The sequence below is a fragment of the Vicia villosa genome, unplaced genomic scaffold, assembly GCF_029867415.1.
Source record: "Vicia villosa cultivar HV-30 ecotype Madison, WI unplaced genomic scaffold, Vvil1.0 ctg.000458F_1_1, whole genome shotgun sequence".
NCBI classification, from domain to species: domain Eukaryota; kingdom Viridiplantae; phylum Streptophyta; class Magnoliopsida; order Fabales; family Fabaceae; genus Vicia; species Vicia villosa.
The window spans coordinates 994,186-1,012,362 of NW_026705219.1; the positions used below are offsets into that span (position 1 = coordinate 994,186).

Below are 18,177 nucleotides of genomic sequence, written 5' to 3' on the forward strand. Positions count from 1 at the left end.
CTGCTGCTAGGATTGTAAATTATATAATTCAGCAGATGTATAAATCATATTTTAAGAGCTATGGAGATGTTAAAAATAAATATGAATTGTTTAAAATGTTTAAGGTATTGTTATTTATTGTTATCTATTTAAGTTGTGCATTTAATTTATTTTTTTAGTTATTGTTATTTAAATGAAATTCTCATTATAATTACTTAACTTTTTATTTTAATGTCATACAACTTTGCAGGTGAAATGTGTGTGGGATCCGTTGAATAAAAAAATGGTTAAAAAAGTTTTCAATACCAGATGCTCTAAAAGAATGTCTGATATGCTGCGGCGAGTTAGGGAGAATTATGAGCTTAACAGCATCCGTCCTAGCTGGATAGGCGAGGAGGTTTTTCAGGAGCTTGTTACATATTGGAAGACTCCAGAATTCCTGGCTAAATCAGAAATTTTTAAGAAGATGAGGGCATCTGAAAAGGGGGGTTGTGTAAATACAGTTGGAAGTATTAGTACCTCGGAGCATGCCCGACGATTGGTAAAAATTTTAAAATTTTTAAGTAACATGTTTATTCATAATATATTTTACTAATTATTTTTAATTTTATTAGTTAGGCTAAGGAGTTGGGGAGAAAACCATTGATGCATGAGTTGCTTTCTAGGACCCGGACAAGGAGATCGGGATGTTTTATCGACGAGCGCACGAGATTGTATCTTGTAAGTAATGAAATTTATGTTGTTTATTTTTTTTATTTTAATAAAAAATTTGTGATGTTATTTTCACGTGGCAACCTATAAATTGTGGCGTGAATGTGGCAATTGATAAATTGCCACGTAAAAATCACGTCGCAAATCATAAGTTGTGGCGTGAAAATCACGTGGCAACTTTTTAATATATTTTAATTTATTATAGTATGTACATATTTATTTAGTATAATTAAATATGCATGTAAATATTTAACTTAAATTTTTTTATTGAATATGTGTGCAAGATGATTATAATAAATTGCTTGCAATTTTTCTGGAAAATAATCCTCAATACATGCCAGCAGAGGGGAAGCCGCTTAACGCTGATGTTGATCACTATATTTGGAATAGGTTATTAAAGAAAAAGGGCCTAATGGTTGCTTTTTTGGGGCTGGAAATTTGGCGTCCAGCTAAAGAGCTGGTGATCGCAATATGTTTCAAAGAATTATAGATGGAGAGGGTGGATCGCGTCAACCAAATCTGACACACGAACAAGCTGAAACAGTAAGGAAATTGGCGTTAAGTGAGGCGAGACGCGAAAATGGGGCCCTGAGGCAGCAACAAGAGCAGCAGATGGAGATGATGCGGAAGACGCAATCTGATATAGAGCAACAACATGCGCGGCAGATAGAGGGCATTCTGAAGAGGCAATCTGAGATGGAGGAGCAGATGAGACGATTTATGCAAGGTGGTAGAAATTCTCGTAATGTTCCTGATCCAGAGCCGGAGGATGACGGAGTGGATGATGATTTTAATCCTGATAATTATTTTCCGAATGATGATGATGCCTCATAAAAACATTTTGTATTTCATTTGTTTTTAAATTTATATTTATGCAACTTATTTTACATTTTAATTCATTAAAATATTAGTTTTAAATTTTTAGTTTTATTTAATTGAATTTATTATATAAAATTTATTATATGAATTTATTTTATAAAATGTTATTATATAAATTTTATTATATAAATTTTATTATATAAATTTTATTTTATAAATTTTATTATATAAATTTTATTATATATAAATTTTATTATATTAATTAATTAATTTCTTATATATAAATACAATTATACCTGCGTCTGTATTTAATTTTAAAAATAAAAAACATTAAAGGTTGCGACGTGAAACCAACGTCGCTAATAAAGTCAATTTCTCAGTCTGCCACATCTGCTCTGCGTGCAGGGACATGTTCTCCATATAAATTAATTGCGACGTGGGAATCACGTCGTAACCTTCTGACGTGTTTTCCACGTCGCTATTACTTTGCCACACGTGCTCCTGCGACATAGGGGCCCACGTCGCTATATTTTGATTGTGACGTAATTTTCAGTTTGCGACGTGGCTTCCACGTCGCTGTAGAGCGTATTTTTTGTAGTGAGTCATACATAATCATATTTTCACAACTTAACAAAATAAATATTTTAAAAATTCATTGCACATTTAGTACAATCAGGTCAATTATAAATATAATAACATAATATAATATCACACTTATTTCCAACTTTATTAAAAAATAATTTGTATAACTTAAATAATTACAATAAACTTAAACAAAACAATTAACACCAAAAACAAAATAACAAAACATATTATTTAAATAAAATTTAAATAATTTAGAATACATAAATTAAATAGGATACAATACCAAGAATAAGCAAGCATTATACTTAATTCATGAAAAAATCAATTTAAAATTAAAGAAAAAAAGAGTGGCTAAAATAAAATATGAACATAGACCCTAAGGTAAACTACAATGATTAATATTGAATTGAACGACGTGAACATGTTTGAAAGAGACTACATGATAATTATTGAGTGTAGCCAAAAGAAACAAAACTTTAATAAAATGAAAATTATTGAGTGTAGCCGAAAGAAACAAAACTTTAATAAAATGATATAATTTAAAAATTTGTTTGAATCTTATAAAAACAATAATTTCTTTTGTTTTTAATGGAAAATGTTTTAATTAATGCTGACATATATTTTTTTAAAGTTTTTTAATAAAGAAATACTAAAGTTGGCCAGTGACATGTATTTCTTTAAACTAGGAGGTTTCACAAAATTGACTTCAATTCTTTGACTCGAACAATTTTGAACGGTTCAATTTAATTTTTTTGTTTGTTTTAGGTTTTGATCCACACATGATTTTATAAAACTGACCAGACTAGATTCCCACTACTTCACGGTCCAATCGATCAAATCGACCGAGTCGGTCCCGTTTTTAAAATATTGTTCAACATTAAAATAATATTAAGTGTATATAAATGTTTCTAAGAAGAGATTAAGTAAGAGAGAAGAGCATAAAATCAATTTTTTGTTTTATAGAAGTGAACACAACTCGCCTTTTATATAGAAAACAAATATGGCAAAAAGGGAAATAAAAATTGGCCAAATCCACTCACTAATTGATAAGTCCGCGGAGCTAATTGATCTCACGCAGCTTTTTAAGAAATAATACAAACATGTTCGAAGCCTAATTAATTAAAAGGGTTTCTAATAAGTTAGGGGCGAGTTCACTCCATAATTGATTAGACACGCGTTTCAATTGATAAGAGAGAGAATTTTCACTTCATAATTGATTAACTTTATGCTTGAATAGAGTTTAAGAACATTTTAAAATCAAACAATTTTAGTAAAACATTTTGAGTGTATGTGCATTACATTAATACTTTGAAAGATACATACATTTATTATACACTAATAATCTAAAAAAAAAAATATAAATTAAGACACTCGATCCGAGACGAACTTTTAAAGACTTCAATTTCTTTTGATGTTTTATTTTGAATTTCTTTACACCAAGTATCAGATCCTTTTAACTTTTATTTTTAATTTATTTCAATCTTTTTTCTTTTAGATGATGCTTATATTTAACTTATTTTTTTTGTCCCAATCAAAACCACAGTCAAAGGTGTGTATATTATAATGAATGATATATTGTTAAATCAACTTCCCACAAGTTCAAACTGTGATCTTCTGCATAAATTAACCAAGTCAAATCCAAGACCCAAATTATCAATATTCAAATAAATGTGCTGTTCAAAAGTCAACAACCGTGATCTCCTCTAATTGATTATTCCAAGCGGTGTCTACTTAAATGCTAACAAGATGACAAACTATAAAAAAAGTCTGAATCTTACTGTATGAATAGACTTTAAGACTATGAATATCTGAATGCTAAAATATTTCGGTTGTATGATTTTGAGACATTTCAAAAAATATTTCTTTTATCGGCAATCTACTTTTAAAATTATATCATGGTTTCACTCTTAAATGAGAGAGTCTCGCCAGTTGTTATAAAAAAGTTTTTATTTGAATTATTTTATTTAGGTCAAATTCAATTGACATATATCTAAAAGAATTTATTAATTCTTAAAACACAATAAATAAGTAACTTAATAAGACACAAGTTTTTTTCAGTTGTTTAATTTGGGTAAACTCAATTCACATAAATTTAAAATTAAAAGGTTTTATTTTTAATTCTTAAAACAACATAAGAAATAAGTAACCTAACAAAGGTACAAGTGATAGATGAATGTAACAAATTTTATCATTTTTAATTACAAATTCAGTATGTTATTTCTATTACTTAGTTTTATTTATATTTTTTTAACTTTCTTTAAAATTGTTTTGGTATACCCACATTTTATGGAGGAATTGTTTATAGTGTATTTTCTATCTTTTTTATTGATGAAGATTATTATTCTCTAGTGTTATTATGAAAACTTTTTCATTATTGATATAGTAGAAGGTTTTATTGGATCAGGTCCTATGTTTTTATTCTCTCACTTTGGAGAAAGTTTTTCACATTAAAAATTTGGTGTTCTCGCTATTTTATTTTTTGTTATTATTATTATTGTGCTCTAGAATTGATTCTGCTGATTGTCTATTTAAATTGCACGAGTTTGGAAAAGTATTAAGCTGGACAAATATTTCGATTATTTGATTTTTTCCAATAAAGTGGTGTCGAGAACTCTGGTTGACTTATTTTGTGCATTTTAGATGGAGAAAAATTAAGAGCTCGATAAGATTATGCTCAACTCTACTAATTATACACTATGGAAGACTCCCATGGACGATATGTTATACAACGGAGATTTGTATGATCCTATTGAGTAGGGAAAAAGGTAAACTAAGTGATAAGTATGATGCCGAATGGAAGAAGATGAATCAAAAGACAGTTGGTATAGTCAGACAATGGTTGGAAGTGAGTGTATATCCACATGTTAAAGCTGAAACTCATGCGCCGAAAATGTGGAATAAATTAAAAGAGTTGTATGAGGGAAATAATGTGCAAAATAAAGCATGTTTGATCAAGAAGTTGGTTAATATGAAATACAAGGATGGCGACTCAATGACAAAGCATGTAAGTGTATTTAAGAATACTATGAACCAGTTGGCAGCTACTGATATTAAGTTGGATGATGAGTTGCAAGCTTTATTACTGCTTAGTCCCTTGCCTGATAACTAGGAAGTTCTTGTTGTGACACTTATTAATTTATCTCCAAATGGAAAATTGATAATGCCAACGATTAAAGATAGCTTGCTTAATAAATAAGTTAGAAGAAGTGAACATAGTTTGATTGTTACTCCTAATCAGTCTAAAGCTCTGGTTACCGAGTCAAGAGAGAGGAGCAAAACCATAAATTTTCATAAGCATGACAAGCAAGTCAAGAACTAGAAAAGAAATTATATGCTGCCATTATGGCATGGTGGGACTCATAAAAATAAATTGGAGGTTTCTCAAAAGAGAATATTTAAGGGGAAAAGATGAAGGTAATGAGAAGAAAAATGATAAATACACCTTGCATGTCAAGATTCAACTTAGATTATTACCGAGTCAAGAGGGAGAAAAATGATAATTCCATAAACAATGCATGACAAGATTCAACTTAGATTATTAATTTAGGTCCCTCGTACCATGTTACTCCCAGGCATGATTTCTTCTCATCTTATATTGTTGGTGATTTTGGAATGGTAAAAATGGAAAATGAGGGAGTTTGTGAAATTTTTTATATGGGAGATGTTTGGGTAAACTAGTGTTGGATGCAAACTTAAATTGAAGAATGTGAGACATGTTCATGATATTAGTGTAAAATTGACTTCGGTTAGAACCTTGGATATTGAAGGTTATCGCACTTACTTTGAGAGTGGTCACATGTGTAAGATCACAAAGGATCAAGAGAAAGTGAATGTAGTTGAAGCCACATCTTGTGATTTATGGCATAGATGCCTTTGTACATTGAGTGAGAAAGGTCTCAATATTCTTGCAAGGAAAAGTTTTCTTCGGGTGAAAAGTACTCCTCTAAAAACATGCACTTATTATTTTATTAGTAAACAACATAAAGTTTCTTTAATAGTGATGGTCCTCATAGGAGGCCAAATATTCTAGATTTAGTTTACACTGATGTTTGCATGATGGATGATAAATTTTTAAATGATGCATTATATTTTGTTACTTTTATTGACAACCAATTTAGAAAAGTGTGGGCTTTTGTTTTGAAATCTAAAGAACAAGTACTCCGTGTTTTCAAACATTTTCATGCAAGTGTTGAAAGACAGAAAGGAAGGAAGTTGAAATGTGTCAGAGCTGATAATGGTGGTGAATATAAAGGTTCATTTGAAGAGTATTGTAGAGAGCATATAATCAAGCTTGAGAATATTATTCCAAAGAAGCCTCAACATAACAGAGTTGTAGGGAGAATAACTTGTATGATTAATGACTGAATCAGGTGTATGCTCTATCATGCAAAGTTATCAAAATCTTTTAGTGGTGAAACATTGACAACTGTAGTGGAATTGATCAATCTCTTTCCTTCCATTCAAATTGATGGTGATGTTCTGAATAAAGTATGGACAAAAAATGTCTCTTATAGTTACTTGAGAATGTTAGGTTGTCGGGCTTTTGTTCACATCCCAAGATATGAGAGATCCGAGCTTGAAAAAGATCTAAATAGTGTGTGTTTGTAGGTTATGGTTACGAAGAGTTTGGTTTTAAATTGTGGGGTCCAGTTGACAAGAAAATTATCAGAAGTCGTGATGTGTTATTTCTTGAAGACCAAACTATTGAATATTTTAATAAAACAGAGAAGCCAAAATCTTAAGATACAAGTTACACTAATGTTGTGCCAAAACCTCCTAGTGGAAATTAAGTTGATAGGAGAGATATACTGGTATATGGTGAGAATATAAACAATGACCAAGAACCTTATCACGATGAGCAAGTTGAAGAGTCTTCACTTGAGCCACTAATTGAACCTGAGTTGAGAAGATCTACTAGAGAGCATCAAGTTTCTCAAAGATATCCTCCATACTAGTATGTGATGATCACTAATAATGGAGAGCCAGAATACTATCAAGAGGTCATTTCAAGTGTTGATAAAGAAAAGTGATCGAAGGCCATGCAAGAAGAGATGAACTTCTTGCATGAGAATCACGTATTTGAGTTGGTAAAATTTCCTAAGGGTTGAAGAGCACTTAAGACTAAATGGGTATACAAGATAAAGTCGGAAGAAAATAAATTCCATCATGATACAAAGCAATATTGGTTGTGAAAGATTTTAATCAGATAAAAGGTATTGACTTTGAATAAATTTTCTCACTTGTGATGAAGAAGACATTTATTCGAGTTGTGTTGTAATTAGCCGCTACCTTGAGTCTAGAGGTTGAACAACTTGATGTAACGACTGCTATCCTTCATGGTGATTTGGAGGAAGATATCTATATGCATCAACTTAAGGATTTCGAAGTCAAAGGTAAAGAAGAGCTTGTTTGTAGATTGTAGAAAAGTTTGTATGGCTTCATGCAAGCTCTGCGACAATGGTACAAAAAGTTTGATTCTTTCATGGAAAGAAATGGCTGGTTATGGTAAAACCACTACTAATCTTTGTGAAAAAATTCTCATATGGCGATTGAAGGTGTGAAAAACACTTAGAAATGAGGGATTGAATAAGTGTAACTTCTCAAAAATGGTAGATAAAAATAAAGAACACAATTATTTTTATCCTGGTTCGTTGTTAACTAAACTACTCCAGTCCACCCCTGACAAGGTGATTTACCTCAACTGAGGATTTAATCCACTAATCAAACTGATTACAATGGTTCTTCACTTAGAAACACTCTAAGTCTTATAGAGTATCCTGATCACAACTTGATCACTCTAGGAAATCCTTTTACAATCAATGTAAATATAAATGTTACAAGAGTTTAGGTTGCTTCTAATAAAGCTGTAATCACCAAGTGATATTTCTCTTAAGTTCTAGTTCTTAACACTCACTAAAATATTACAAAGTTGTGAGGTTGAAGATGAAGTTCTTCTTTGATTTTCAGTTTGACAGCGTTTCGGTGTATTTGCGCAAGAGTGTTGTTACTGCTTCTGAATCAGAACTTCTATATATAGGCGCTGAGAGGAAATGACTGTTGGGAGCATTTAATGCTTTGCGTAAATAGTACAACGCTGCATTTAATGTTTCACACTTTTGTCAACTACCTCGAGCCATGCTTTCACTGCTTTTACTGGCTTTGCCTTTTGTAGCTTTTAACGTTCCTTTTGTCAGTCAGAGATTTGACGTTATAGCCTTTTCATCTTGTACTTGCTTCTGGACTCAGAATGTGTATAATAGACGTTTGAATTTCAGAGTCTTCAGCTTTGGTGCAGAATGCAACTTCTGTCTTCACACTTGAAGTGCTTTTAGTGTGATACCATCAGAGCTTCAGAGCTTTGCTTCTGACTGCCATCTTCTGATGCTTTCCAGTTCATGTTCTGATTATGCAGGACCATCTTCTGATGTCTTGCCAGACCATGTTCTGATGAAGCCATCCATAACTTCTGGGTCAGTGCTTCTGAACGCTGATTTGTGCATACTCTTTTATACTTTTCCTGAAATGGAAAACGTGAATAATTAGAGTACCACATTCTTATATACAAAATTCATATATAATGTTATCATCAAAACTAAGAATATTGATCAGAACATTTCTTGTTCTAACAATTATATTATTCTATTGTTATATGTTAATGACATGTTGGTTATTGATCATGACACTAAAAAAATTCAAATCTTAAATAAAGAGTTAAGCAAGTCATTTGCAATAAAGGACTTGGGTCCTGCACAACAAATCCTTGGCATGAGAATTTCCCATGACAAAAAAAAGGTAAATCATGGTTGTCTAAACTTAATTTCATAGAGAATATGTTAGGGAGGTTTAACATGGGTTATTCAAAACCCCTGAGTACTCCACTTGCTAGTCATTTCAAATTGAAATTTGAGCAATGTAATACAAGTGAAAAAGACAAAGAAGATATAAAGAATGATCCATATGCATATGTATAGTTGGTAGTTTGATGTATGCTATTGTATGCACAAGGAAAAATATTTCTCATGTTGTTGGTGTTGTTAGTCGGTTTCTCTCTAATCCTAGTAAAGATCATTGGAAAGTAGTGAAGTGGATGTTCATATATATTAGAGGTACTTATAGAGTGTGCTTATGCTTTGGGAGAGGTGATCATGTGTTAGATGGCTACACAAAAGCACATATGGCCAGTGATATTGATTCCACAAAAATCTACTTTTGGATACATAATGACTTTTGCAGTGGGCGGTGAAGGTGAGGAAAATACAAAAGAAATAAGGGGGATTGAGTTTTGTATGATGGAATCTTTTGCTTCTTTTTCAAACAGCTTCTAAAACTGAATAAGTTCAGAATCAAAGCAAGGAGAGATAGCAGCGGAAATAGTTAAAACACATAAGCAATAAGTAAAAGCACACACATAAGTTATCATGGTTCCTCTACAACCGATAGTAGTCATGTACCCTTGTCCCATAATATATTTTCCACTATAATCAAAACCTTGATTAAAACATGCTTAAGCAAACCAGCTTAAGACTTCCTTGGTCAATCAACCTAGAAAGAGACTTTCGCTCAATCAACCTAGAAAAAGACTTCCTTTGCTCAAGGAGCTTAGCAAGAGACTTCCTTGCTCAACTAAACCTCTAAACAAATAGTTTAGATGAATAGACAATAAGATGCACTTAATATACAATCATAGGTGCACAAAGAATACAACTCAAACAAAGACTTTGTAACTTGAGATTTCTAAGATATACAAAGATAACAAATCTCAAGACTATATGAAATAAAACAAACATATACGAAAGCTTAGTGATTTAATCATTCTTGTTCATGTTGTAATATCTTATTGTAGTTTTCTATTGAACCTTCAGCTCCTTATATTGGAAAAGACGCACCCAAGTGACTTTGCTGATAAGCAGTTTCCAAGAAAGAGACGTTGGAGGATGATATACTATGAAGATCTTCATCTTTTGAGTAAAGACTTTATCCACAGTGTCTTTCTTAAACATGGCGAACATAAGGATGTTGGAATAGACTAAAAAGGTCGTGTTAAAATTCCTCGAGCCTTGCACTAGAAATCCTAGTTTACTTTCTCGATAATTTGGATTTTGACAAGATAAAACTTCTTTTCACAGAGAGTACGGACCATAGCCACAGTACTATGATTTCCAGGTCACCAGAATTTGAGTTGTACAGAAGCTAAGATTCCAAGACTTAGTCATCAAATTTTGATCCTTCAAAATTTGAGACATTTGCTTCTCTTTATAAGTTATTTAACAAGGTCAGAACCAAGTTAATTTAGAGCTTATGATCCTGCACACTTGAACAGATGTTAGTATACGCTATTATTCCAAGGAGTACGAAGAGATTTTCTTCCAACAGGGGGTGTCTTGGCAATCAAGGTTACAAAAATGTGTTGTTTTATCTACTACCGAGACTGAGTATATTGCAGCAAATAAAGTGTTTAAAGAATTTTTGTCGGTGAAGAAATTCCTACAAGAGTTAGGTGTTGAGCAAGAGAATTTTGTGAGTTCTATGACACTCAGAGTGCAATTCATCTTGGTAAGAACCCTACGTTTCGTTCTATACCAAAGCACATTGAGGTGCGGTATCATTGGATACAAGATGCATTGGAGACAAAGTTGTTTTGACTTGAGAAGATCCATACTGATGAGAATGGTTTATATATGATGACAAAGATGATTAACTTTAGAAAGAAGACAGGCATGATAGAGCAAATCTTTCCCACTTGAGTAGTCGGGGGGATATTTGTAGGATGAGTTCCCTCTTAAACTGGGACCCACCATTTATTTAGAAAAGAAAGAGAAAAAGAAAAAAGAGTTTTTATTTGAATTGTTTTATTTGGGTCAAACCAAATTGACATGTATTTAAAAGGAAATATTTAATCCCTAAAGCAACACAACAAAAAATCAACTTACCAAGGGTTTTAGAGAATTGCAACAGAGAAGAGAAAAAGACACAAGTGATAGATGAGTGTAGCAAATTGTTTTGGGCTGACCTTATCTATCTCAATCCGACCACACCTCCATGGATCTGACCACCATAAAGACGAGAGCGTCTCAAATTCAAATCAAGCATGTGTTGAGCTTCTCTAACATTATTCTAATTAACCGTTGGACCCTCAAAGATCTGGAAGTGGGAGATATCTACCTCCAATGCATCGAACGATCTCTCATATTTCATGTTGAAAAAATAACGAGGTAGTTATTTCTCTTCCCTACATATACGAGATGGCTCCATTTCAGGTAACAAGTTTCAAACATAATTTGAATGTTCTTTTCATTCACATGTTGAATTAGCGCCGAAGTGCTCACCTTGCAGGAACGCCCCCACTCTGTCGCATAGAAAGATCTCATACGTCGAAGTTTCCACTAATCTACAAACCTCTGGTTCCTAAATGGAACAGTGGCACTGTCTATGGAAACCGACTATTGATTCCCGCGTACTCTACAATTTTCCATCTCTACATTCGATCTTCAAGTGTGGAGCCTTGTTCAACTTCGAAACTGAGGATTCTATGAATCAAAGAAGTTCAGTTGCAATGAATTAAATCTAATTCGACACCGATAGGTTTCTGAACTTCCGTGCCTCCAATCCTTGTTGATCCATAGAAATGGCGGGATTAAGAGTGACTTGTTTTGCCACTGCACGCGAAGGTTCACTAGCAACTGCTGGTGAGCACCGTCAGCCACCAGTCGGTTGGACATGATTCCTCCTAATAGCAATGTGAACCTTGATCCCAACGCTCTTTAATAACTAGGCCTGTTTCTCCCTCCACCACGAGCGAGAACAATCCAAACACTACTGCTTCGGGTTCCATCTCCAATACCTATGGAATGACCTGAGATCTCACAAGGTTTTAGCATTCTTGAGAGGAACATTGGATATCAAGGCACAAACTAGTTGATCAACGGAATTTACAACATCGTTCAGCAACAAAACTCCAAGGCTGTGGAAGAAAGGTTCCTTCGTCTAGAAGAAAACCTCCAACACATTCAACCCTACAAAAATACAGCGCAATAACTCGATTCGAGACGAAATTGTTGTGAAAGGCCAAAGACGATTTGTTTACTTGAAAATTTAGTAAACAAAGACAAGTTTCAATTTACTCAAGGGATTAAACTAGAAAAGATCCCGGATATATTGTGCAAAATTTTGTAGTTTTGAACATGTTTGGCATTAAAGTCGAAACAATAACAAGATTATAAAAAGAAACTTTAAATGTAGTCAAATAACTTGAGTGCAATAAATGACATGTAAAGTAAAGAATTTAATTCGTTAAGTGGAACGCAAACACATACATTTTCAGATCACTCGTTTCTCTCAACACTGATACTTTGAGTTTCTAGAATTTGTGTGAATTGCATACCCTAAAACCATAAACAAACATTGCTTATATACTAGTCCTAATGTAATCGTCTACAACTGTCGACTTAGCAAACTTCGCCACGTTCCCAATGCCATACAATCTCATTTCTATAAGCTTTACACGTGTTTTGAATAACTGTATGATCTTATCCGTTTTAACCTTGTTCGACTGCGTGCAGTTATTGTGTCACTGGAAACTTCAAAAATTCTCTAAGTCCAAAATATATATCCTTAGTCTTTGTACTACTAAAAGTTCGACAAAAGTCATTTCGCCCTTCGACGAGACGAATGGCTAAAATGGCCGAGATTGATAATTTCGATTTAAAGATCAACTTATTTCTCATGATTGTTTCTAACTCTGAAGCTTTGTATCGATAACTGAGATAACAACTATACACAGTCCAACTTGAGAGGGGGTGTCAAATATATTGGACTTATCCTTTTTTGAACTGGGCTTGTATTGTTTTTTTTTTTCTGTTGGTCTAGGCCCATTTTGTTTCAGCTGTATTTTTACCTATTAGGGAAGTGTTCTGTGCTTTGTATATTTGTATTGAATGTATTCAAAGTAATGAGAATTTCTTCTTCTTTTGAGCAAATGCTTCCACTGTGTTTGTAGCACTAACAAGAACTCATCTCAGATGTTTCTTGTTCAAGAAAGTTTTGTCTATCTATCTATCAATCTTTTAATTGTAGTTTTAGAAATTAATTAAGAATGGAAGTAGATCTTAGAAAGTTTGATGAAAATAACTAATATGAAAGCAGATCTCATAGAAAAGCACTATAGTAATTAACTATAATACAATATCAATCTTTCTGAATTTTCAATTTACTATGAAAACAATTTCTTTTTCCTTTTGACTGAACTACATATATATATATATATATAACTTTACAAATGATTTATTAGAATATGTAACTGCTTAACCATATTTCAGAGTTTTTCAACTGGAAAACCAATAACAGGCTTAACTTTGGAAGCCAAACTTCGTAACTCAGCTACTTCATCGTTGTTCAATCTCCACCCAAGTGCGCCTTTAAATTCTTCAGCTTGTTCTGCTGTCTTAGCACCAGGAATCGGTATAACGTTGCCTTGAGCCACAAGCCAGTTAAGGGATACCTGTGTAGGAGTTTTGTTGTACTTGTCTCCTATTTCAGTGATCTTGTTCAGCAAAGGTTTGAGCTGCGAAATAAAAATAACAACACTTGAAGAAGGAAGCTAGTAATATCGGTAAAATTTATCGGATCTTCGAATTTCAGAAAAAAACAGTAATGGCTGTGTACCTTTGTAAGGAATTCAGGAGTATAAATTCTGCCTCGAGGTCCACTTGGGGGCTTTTCAGGAGTATACTTCCCGGTTAGAACACCTGATAAAGAACTTATACTATAAGTACTTAATTAAACTAAGTGAGTGTGCTCGATTACAAATATTATTCTTTTGATATGCAAACTACGATTTTGAGTATAATGAAAAGGAGTTTGTTTACCTTGAGCTATTGGTGAATAGGCGATCAATGAAATCCCGAGTTCATCACAGGTAGCCTTCACACCGTTTTCTTCAGGGGTCCTATAGATAAGGCTGTAGTTTACTTGGTTTGAAGCCAATGGAATACCTCTCTCCTTTAACCTTTTGTAAGCTTCTCGGAGTCGTTTTTCTTAATACATCGAAAAATGAATGTTAAGTACCTATGCTCATAATACATGACACACTGACATGACATTAGACACAATACTAACACCGATAATAGAAGTGATTGTAAGTAATCACAAGATTTAGTGTTGCAGACACTAGTCACAATACTGACACCGATAGTAACATGAGATAATAGAAATGATTGTATGTAATCAACAAGAGTCAGCGTTGTGATAGTGTGCGAACGCTCTGAAAAGCCTTTAATATGAAGTATGAGTGTTACATAGAAGATAATTATTATCGAGAGTTACCACTATAGTTCGAAACACCAACGGCCTTTACAAGTCCCTTTTCAACAGCATCACCTAGACCATCAATATAACCTGAAAAGTATATCATTTACGCGAACGATTCATATTAAAAAATAGTTCCATTAACTATATCAAATGAATAGTTCGATGAATAAAATCGGTACACTTGACAACCTTCATTTCCCCATACTCCCGGCCTGAAAAACAAGTGTATTAATTCATCAAAAACATATTCTTCGATTGAAATAAATATCATTCAAAAGGCTCGTAACATACATACCAATGAAGCTGATACACATCCACTGAAGTCATTCCAAGTCGACCGAGTGAATCTTTAAGCGCACTGATAACACTTTGACGGCCTAATCTCCATGGTAGTGCAGCATACTTGGTTGCAACTGCAACATCAACATTCGGATCCCTTTCTTTTCTCTCTTTAATAAATCTTCACATGACAAACATATAAAAACCTTAATGTGACTTTGGATTAGAAACTTCATATGAAGATTATACCGAAAAATGTATGTCTTACCTTCCAAGAAGGGTTTCTGAATTGATGGCTCCGAAAGAAAGCTTAGAAACAAGACAAAGTAATAAGTTAATGAATTTATTCAAGCGCATCGATGAAATCACGATAAGATAGTCACTCACCCCAGAACCATAAACTTCAGCAGTGTCGAAAAATGTTAGACCCCCATCAATACTCGCATTGAATGCATCTCTAGCAGCCTTCTCATTTCTATCTAAAATTACCACAAGAGAAGTTAGATGGTTCACATGGTTAAAAATTGCGGTCAGCAAATATTGGACCTTGAGGGGACCACACCCTCAAGACTCAAGCTTTCACCACTAAGCCACACACTCGCACATATACGATGATTCCTAACTAATGATCCTTGTGCAGAAATTAGAAAAAGAATTTCAAACCAAGAAACATATAAAAGAAGAGGGAACACACAAAAAAGTTACCATTCCATTGATTATTGTTCCAGTAAGTAGTATCACCCCAAGACCAAGCACCAATTCCAATTGTAGTTACCTTCAAATCAGAGCCACCCAATTTCACCTTGTCTTCAACTGTCTTAAGAGTAGAAGAACCTTCTGAAGCAACAGCTCTTATTCTTTGAATTCTAGAGTGGCCCATTATAGTAAAACAGCCACTGTTTACATGAAGAGCCATGGAGAAAGAAAATGGAGTTCAAATCAATAATGGAGTATGTATGTTGGTATGAAAGTTTTTTTTTATTGAAGTGTGGACTGTGTAATGGAGAAGTTGAAGTTTTGTTGGTGGTGAAAGGTACACGTTACATGCAATCTTGTGAGAAAAAGGGGAGTTTAAGGTGACAACATTGTACACGTGGATGTACGAGGATGCTACCATTGTTTGCCATCTGGCACTTTTAAGATTTCATCACACACTAGTCAGTCAATTAGAATAATATAAATAATTAAAACTAAAATAAGACCCTCGCAAGCAATAATTGTATCTTGAATTACATACTAGGTAGGTAAAGAATTTTGTATTATTCTTTTTTATGTGATGATGATTATGAACAAAGTAATCAACTTTATTGAACTTGTAAGAATGAGTACTATTTATAGAAGAAGAATTCGTGATCTTCATACCAAGACCAAGGCTGTATATACATTAAAGTCAAACAAACTCCTAATTAACATATACTAATTATAGAAAACTTATATAATAAGGTACTAGCTAACATGCTATAAAAAGAAAAGTTTGTCCAACAAGTTACTTATTTAGTTAACTAACTTATAACTTCTTCTTTCTCATTGTGTGTCATCTTCCTATAAGGTGAAGGATAGATGATAATTGTTATATTTCAAATTTGTCCTATTCTTTTTATTTGACTTATGCGTTCTCATTTTCTTCATGTACATATCCTCCAATAGATCATAACAAATACAATCATGCATTTTATTGGACTCTAGAGGCCAGGGATCAAGATTGCTTGTGATTAGGGTTTTCCCTATTCAAGGAGAAGGGTATCATACTCAAGCTAAGGCAAAGGTTGATCTCATCAACATGGTCATACCCTTAAGTCTTGAGGTCCTCATTTACTTCATAGATTTTGCTCAAGATCATCATAAGAATTAGGTTCATTGTTTCACTATTGATCACAAGTTTCTAAGTCAACTGGCTCAAGATTAGGGTTTTGCACTACTAAAAATCTCGCCTTTAGAGACCGATTTAGAGACTGAAAATCTGCAAAATCAGTCACTAAATTCAACAGCGACCAAATTCGCGACCAAAATTGGGCAGTAGCGAAAACCCTGGTCGCTAGTTCGTAGCGACCATTTTAGAGACCGATCTTTAGTGACCGAATTTAGTGACTGATTTCAGAGACCGAATTTAGTGACTGATTTCAGAGACGGAAACAGTGACCGAACCCATATTTTGAATTCAGAGACCATTTTTGTGACTGATTTTGAATTAATTTATATGTTTGTTGTGACCGAATTTGCTACTGATTAAGAAACATTGTATGATAAATTCAGTCTCTATTTCGGTCTCTGAAATCTGAGTTTGTTATTATAATTATTATTAATAATTTACATTTCCGGGTAGCAATTTTTTAGATTTAATTTAATATGTCTAAAATTATTTCATACACACCAAACAATTAAACAAGCACACAACCATATGAAAATAATATATTTAAGTATTACCAAAAACTTATCAAAAGATACATAATCAATCCAAAACATAACCAAGACTAAGTTATCACTACTAAACTTGCAAGTATCATCAGTAAATGGATGATTTTCAACATATTCAAACTTACAAAAGAGGGAATAAATCCCTTTCAACTCTTGCATACAAAAAGCAATATACTAACTCCAAAACATAAAAAGTTAAGCCACACTACTACACTTGTCATTCTTGAACTAATTCATCACCATCATTAGGCACATCATCATTATCATAACACATATCATCATTATCATCAGCCACGTCATCATTATCATCAACCACATCATCTTCATGAACTTGATCTCTAATATATGGCTTGGGCCGAAAGTTTAAGCTTTTCATCAATTGTTTTAACATATCACGAAGTTCATCCCTTTCATTTCTCATTTCTTCCCTTTCAATTCTCATTTCTTCCCTTTCAATTTTTAATTCTTCAAATTCATGCCTTTGCACCCATTCTGTTGACGAGGAACTTGAACCACGGTAATTTCGCCTGCTTGCAAATGAAGAAGATTCACTCCCAAGGCCATACACATGTCCTTTCCTTATTCCCGCAACTTCAGTCCACACATCAATTTCTTTTGGTGGCGGAGTTCCTTGCGAAGATTCTTGTTGAGTTAATTCTTCCCATCTACGTTTAAATTTTTCCTATTGACATAAATATAAGACAAATTAATATTTTAAAATAAAGTAAAATAAAATGAAATCAACATGAAAAATTAAAATAAAATAACTATTTAAGATTGAGAACTCATTACATAAACATGTTCAGATCTTCGATCAACCCAAGTATTATTCTTGCGATGTTGGTGTGTGTGAACAAACAAATCTGAAGGAGCGGGAGGAGTGCCATTCAGTTCCGTCTATAACAAAACAAAAAATATGAATTAGAACTAGAAACCAAAGAATATTTTTCATTTACCATCATCACAATACATATTGTCACCACAAAATGGTGATTGATTTATAAACTCAATTGACTATTTGCAACAATCATATGCAGCAGTGGAATGTTTCAATTTAGTAACTTATCTATTGGCGCGGATCTA

At 33.1% G+C, this 18,177-nt stretch overlaps 1 protein-coding gene across 1 annotated transcript; it reads right to left on the reverse strand.

Annotated features, from left to right (window-relative positions):
- Positions 1 to 13,262: 13,262 nt before the first annotated feature.
- LOC131628498 (uncharacterized oxidoreductase At1g06690, chloroplastic) lies at positions 13,263 to 15,721 on the reverse strand. The gene is made up of 9 exons (XM_058899334.1): positions 15,385 to 15,721; positions 15,067 to 15,158; positions 14,948 to 14,988; positions 14,696 to 14,860; positions 14,590 to 14,612; positions 14,416 to 14,487; positions 13,959 to 14,126; positions 13,756 to 13,838; positions 13,263 to 13,654 (listed from the first exon to the last, which is right to left on the reverse strand). Exons 1-9 carry the CDS (start codon positions 15,593 to 15,595, stop codon positions 13,406 to 13,408), a joined length of 1,104 nt encoding a protein of 367 aa, XP_058755317.1. The 5' UTR covers positions 15,596 to 15,721; the 3' UTR covers positions 13,263 to 13,405.
- Positions 15,722 to 18,177: the final 2,456 nt, after the last annotated feature.

Bases quoted from the DNA above. Each gene is read 5' to 3' on its own strand.
- LOC131628498 (XM_058899334.1), bottom strand. From the start codon at position 15,595: ATGGCTCTTCATGTAAACAGTGGCTGTTTTACTATAATGGGCCACTCT. The intron at 15,159-15,384 runs GTAACTTTTTTG...TGGTAATTTTAG, and splicing joins GAACAATAATCAATGGAATG to ATAGAAATGAGAAGGCTGCT. The intron at 14,613-14,695 runs GTATGTATGTTA...CTTGTTTTTCAG, and splicing joins GATGTGTATCAGCTTCATTG to GCCGGGAGTATGGGGAAATG.